Source organism: Aplysia californica, unplaced genomic scaffold (assembly GCF_000002075.1).
Source record: "Aplysia californica isolate F4 #8 unplaced genomic scaffold, AplCal3.0 scaffold00001, whole genome shotgun sequence".
Lineage (NCBI taxonomy): Eukaryota > Metazoa > Mollusca > Gastropoda > Aplysiida > Aplysiidae > Aplysia > Aplysia californica.
In genome coordinates, this window is record NW_004797271.1 from 1,758,737 (window position 1) to 1,764,708 (window position 5,972).

Below are 5,972 nucleotides of genomic sequence, written 5' to 3' on the forward strand. Positions count from 1 at the left end.
CTAAAAATTTATTAGGCAAACTAAGAACTCTATACCGACCATCGTTGTATCGGAAGATTTAACAAAAATCAGATTAAAATGTATCATCAGTTTAGTAATAATTTATTACCTCTAGAAAACATACTATTGTATATTAATACCTGGCAGAGAACAATATTCCTGCTTTTGACTGTTGCTGTTGTTGTTGTTGCTGTTGTTGTTGTTGCTGTTGTTGTTGTTGTTGTTGTTGTTGTTGTTGTTGTTGTTGTTGCTACTGCTCCTGTTGTTGTTGCTATTGTGATTGTTTGTTGTTTATGTTACGTATTGCAACCACAAATGTTCTTCTTCCGTCCAAACAGCCCAAGAATCCGTAGAGGTCACCATGGACTCCCCACCACTAGAAAAGCCTAAAATGTCTGGCACTCCCAGGCGTGCCTTCACCGGCAATGTGCCATACATGAGAGTGCCTATCGATGGCCACATAGTGCGCTGGGAGTTCTTCAGCTCTAGCTACGGGGATGGCGCTTTCCAAGTGTGGAGGTCCTTTGGTGAAGGGAATTTTACGTGAGTGTGTTCTGTACAGGTCACTTATTGACTGAAGTATGCAGGTCAAAAGTGTGTAGAACTAACAAAAGTGTGAGGGACAGCTTTTAGAGGTGGGGAAATTTTATAGGACAAAGGTATGAAGGACAGCTGTTAACGAAATTGAGTGGGACAATAAATACTAACAGATATAAGTAGAACAAAATATTGACGGGGATGTGAAGGACAATGCTGACAGAAGCGTTTACGACAAATGTTGACCAAAGTGGGTAGGACAAATATTGACAGAAGAGAGTACGACAAATATTGACAGAAGAGAGTACGACAAATATTGACAGAAGAGAGTATGACAATTATTGACAGAAGAGAGTACGACAAATATTGACATTTTAGGTTCTGTGTCGGACGCGAAATGACATTTATTGTATTTGCAAAGCGCTTATTAACATTTATTACACAGTGATGGATATATTTAGCATTTATTGTACCAGGATCGATATTTGTCATACGTTATAGAGTGCACCTTCATGTACGTACAGTCTATTCTTTTTACTTCCTCGGCCTCAAAGTATAATATTATGTCAAACTGAAAACAAACTACACTATATTATATGCATCACAATTCTATTCATTGGAGTCCTGAAACGATTTTGATTTACGTTTTAAATCATGTTTATCCTTATCACAGGTATCAGTTGATTGGGCAGAATCCCGTGAAGACGGTCTCAGATTTCCAAGTTAACTACTATGTGCCCGAGGCGGACCGTATCCCTGTTCGTAAAGGGGACTTGATCGCTATTTACTACGGCAATGATTATGCAGGGATTGGATACGCTTTGTAAGTTGATTGCTTGTACAGATTTTAACCCCACCCCTTAGTTCTATTTAGATCAGTTAGAAAAGCAAATCATGACCATTTTTGTTGGAGGAGGTTGTTTTGTTTTGTCACTTTTAGTCCAGTGAACATTTGTTTGCAAATCACACCTTTAATAAAACGAGATAATAAAGCAAGTCAGGCAGCATCATTATTTCCTGCGATGGCTAGCCGGACGTGGAGGGAGACACTCGATAAGGTATTTTTTTTAGTTGAAATTTTCTGAGACAGCCACCCACTACCGAGGAGGACAGTGGTTGTCTTGGATATATGAAACGTCTTTGACGGTGCCATTATAATATTACTCGTACATTAGAGAAAAAAAAGGTGCAAGGGATTAAATGGGGATTAATCGTTTGTACAGGTCATTTTCTTGGACAGGTGGTTGTTAGAACAGGCTGTTGTTGTGCAACGTCAATGACACATAACATAGTGTAAACTGCCAGTTTGATTCATTTAAATTAAGTCGGGGACAACCAACCAGGGTTTCTTTCATGGGGGACAAAAGCTACCAAATTTGGGACAATACGACCGATTCAATTCAGAATCTTGAAAAAGGAACGTGTTTGATTTCAAGGTCAAAGTCTAATTAAGTTGGAATTGATAGCATTGTGGCAAATGTGTTGATTCATTTAAATTAAGTCGGGGACAACCAACCAGGGTTTCTTTCATGGGGGACAAAAGCTACCAAATTTGGGACAATACGACCGATTCAATTCAGAATCTTGAAAAAGGAACGTGTTTGATTTCAAGGTCAAAGTCTAATTAAGTTGGAATTGATAGCATTGTGGCAAATGTGTTGATTCATTTAAATTAAGTCGGGGACAACCAACCAGGGTTTCTTTCATGGGGGACAAAAGCTACCAAATTTGGGACAATACGACCGATTCAATTCAGAATCTTGAAAAAGGAACGTGTTTGATTTCAAGGTCAAAGTCTAATTAAGTTGGAATTGATAGCATTGTGGCAAATGTGTTGATTCATTTAAATTAAGTCGGGGACAACCAACCAGGGTTTCTTTCATGGGGGACAAAAGCTACCAAATTTGGGACAATACGACCGATTCAATTCAGAATCTTGAAAAAGGAACGTGTTTGATTTCAAGGTCAAAGTCTAATTAAGTTGGAATTGATAGCATTGTGGCAAATGTGTTGATTCATTTAAATTAAGTCGGGGACAACCAACCAGGGTTTCTTTCATGGGGGACAAAAGCTACCAAATTTGGGACAATACGACCGATTCAATTCAGAATCTTGAAAAAGGAACGTGTTTGATTTCAAGGTCAAAGTCTAATTAAGTTGGAATTGATAGCATTGTGGCAAATGTGTAGCTTTTACGCCATATATGAAGGGGAAATCAGGCTGCCCTAGATTCCGTCAAATGAAGGAAATAACCAGTGTGCCCTGTCCCTGTGTATACCCATTCCGCGTTGGGTGTCCGTTCTCTGTGAGTTTAGTGGAAGACGAACACTCAAAGATTTTTTCTTCCTGTGTGTAAGAATTCAAGAGCTTGCTCTTGAAAATCTTGTTATTACCGTTGCCTTACAATTTTGCACGAACAAAATTCTACTTCAACGAGAGGACATTTAGGAGACATAATATAATCTGGAGGTGTGTACAGTAGGCTATATTATGATATTATTCTTTTTTTTTTAACCAAGTGTTTCATCAACGTCATGCAGATGATAAAATATTCCCTCAGGCACGGCGTACACTAGGAAATTTTCACTCTTCGTTCAACCCCTTTGCCTCTCTTCTGGGCTTCTGACTCTTTCTGCAGCCTTTCTACTGCTACTCCTTGGTCCCTTCTTACTGCTGTCTTTCAACCACACCCCTGATCCTCTGGTGGGAAAGATCTACACCTAGCCTTCTCGGACAAGGGCAAAAAATTTCGAAGGTCCCGTGTGCAAGTTGCGCTTGTTGAAGATACCTTGGTGGTCTGAAATCGATAAGAGTAGGCTTTGGCCGCCACCCGGGCAAAATTCTAAATTTCCTACCAACTGAAAGTTCAGTGTGTTGCGCGCGCTCAGATGACTTTATGCAGTTGCGAGCGCCGTAAAACACTTACCAAAACACATATCTTCGTTCAGGTGCTAGTATGCAAATGAGGCAATTTTCGCTCATTCCCCTATCTTCACCGCCAAGTAACATTATATTTTACAGCCGTGGGACGAGAGGTATTTTTCCTTATGTGTGCGGAGCCTTTGTCGTACTCGCCGCCCAAGAATCATTTACCCTTGCAGCAGGGTGAACTGTAGGTTGAAAGTAGGGAATAGATAGATAGATAGATAGATAGATAGATAGATAGATAGATAGATAGATAGATAACTCTACTATATTTTCCCCACAGATGCAGCCTTGCTGACAATCCAGATTATAAAAATCTAGGATACCTGAAAAACCCCATCACCAGCGCGGCGGACTTTGAGGCCGGTAACTATTACGAATTCGCGCCCTTGGATGCATCCAGTGCTTGCCGTCAATATATCTTCAGGGCTGTGGTTTTGCCCGACTAGACCAAGACAGACAAATAATGGAAGAAGAAAGAATGAAATGAAAACAAAGGTGCAGCACTATACAAACTATGTATAATGCTTTCCATGAAAAAGACTTTCGAGTAATGTGCTACCCTTCTGTTCGTCTGGTAATGTCGCATCAAACCTAATGTCGACAAGGAGCAAGAAGATATGATGTTGAAACCGTTTCCGAGCTTTGCCGGTTATGCTTTCAAGGGTGTATAATTTACTACTCGTGCAATATGGGTGTTGAAACTAATAGCACACATCTCACAAACTTTTTACAAATGCAAAGTGCAACGGCAGTTTGTGAATGACGCTAACAAAAAGAAAATAAAGGTGTAAAAACAAAGATTTTTTTTTCTTTACTAATTTCTGTGTGTGTGTGTATGTGTGTGTGTGTGTGAGAGAGAGAGAGAGAGAGTGTGAGAGAGAGAGTGAGAGAGAGAGAGAGAGAGAGAGAGAGAGAGAGAAAGGGAAGAGAGAGAGAGGGGGGAGAGAGAGACAGAGAGAAAGAGAGAGAAAGAGAGAGAGAGAGAGAGAGAGAGAGAGAGAGAGAGAGAGAGAGAGAGTATGTGTTGTGTATGTTGTATTATGTGTGTCGGGGGGGGGGGGGGGGTAATTTATTTTTTTAATTTTTTAAAAGGATTTTATTGTTAATGTTTTCTTTTTTTTCACTTTTTAAAGAGGGGGGGGGGACTTTTACTTTTTCTGGAAGTCTTGAAATTCCCGTTAGGTATTTCTACTCTTCGTCGTTGAAATGCTGTGTACAAACAGAAGAGTAGGCCTACTTTCTTCCCTCTGATCAAGTAAGATTCGATGAAATATAGCCTTTTCATATTATAATCATTTGTTTTTATTATTGTTCAGGTTCAGCAATCATATAAGCTAGACTAGAGTCTAATCCAAACAAAATTGCTTGGCAAATCGTTAACCCATGTTGTGATACAACATCATTATGCTCAGTACAGAAAGTTACAAGACCAACATAGTAACAACCGACATAGTAACGACAATCATAACGACTTGCAAAGCAAATTTGGATGACAAAGAATTAAAGCTGTTTCCAGATTCTTTGATAACTAGACTTGTCTAAAGTCTAGTTAGTACAAAGTTACGTTTACATTTACAAAAACAGGTTGTAAAACAAAATGTTTTGTTTGTTGTTCCAAATAAATACACAGACACAAAAACAAAAATAGTAGTCTATTATGTTCAACATCGAGAGGGTAGCGACCGACATAGTAACCACCAACAAGTACAAACAAAGTAAGTTTGGATCACCAAGAATTAACACCTTCTTGACTTTGATGATTGTCTTATTAGGGAAAACTTTGATGATTGTCTTATTAGGGAAAATGCTTTCAGAGTTTTGTTTAGACTGTTACGGAGTGTTGAGGGAGGAAGCAGATTGTGTTTCATGGTCCTATTTTGCTTTACAATCACCTGTCTGTACTTAATGCCCCAATCTTTAACAAGAAGCAGATCTTTCTTAAATTAATTCAAGCCTCTCCCTTCCTTCTGTCTGATGGCTAATACCCTTCACGCTTTCTTTCCAATCTGATGAGATTGTCGTGGTTGCATAGTCCTTGCTCTGAAACCAAAGCGGGCTGATCATTCTGCTGTATATGTAGCTGAAAGCTTTAAAGAAGTAAGCGCTCATATGACCTCAGCAGTTGCGAGCGCCGTAAAACCTTATACTATACTATACTAGAAGTAAAATTTTGCGCTTTACCCAGTTTTTATTGAACTTTTTAAAACTAGATATTTCTCGAACACGAAGATCGATTTTCTTCATATTTACATAGGTCATGCCCTCCTTGTGAAGTTTTATTTGTTCAAAGTGTTATTGTAATTAGGGAACAGATGACAGAGTTATTGCCTTTAAATGGGTTTTCTTTTTTAGACACCCTGTACAGCAGTAGATCCAAACGCTCACACATTTCAAATCCAGGCAACTATCTCTCACGTTAAGAAAGAAAATGCTAGAATGCTACATCTTCCTCATATATGGCGCTGATACCCGGACTTTGACAAAGAAAGAAGAAAACAAAATAACTG

The 5,972-nt window shown here is 39.1% G+C and overlaps 1 protein-coding gene across 1 annotated transcript in view; it reads left to right on the forward strand.

The window, feature by feature from the left end:
- LOC101856539 overlaps window positions 1–4,263 on the forward strand; it is a gene marked incomplete in the record, with an annotated part of 45,605 nt that extends 41,342 nt beyond the window's left edge. Inside the window, 3 exon segments of the mRNA XM_005088817.3 lie at window positions 339–543; window positions 1,211–1,360; window positions 3,746–4,263. Coding sequence (XP_005088874.2) covers window positions 339–543; window positions 1,211–1,360; window positions 3,746–3,911 — 521 coding nt within the window.
- Window positions 4,264–5,972: the final 1,709 nt, after the last annotated feature.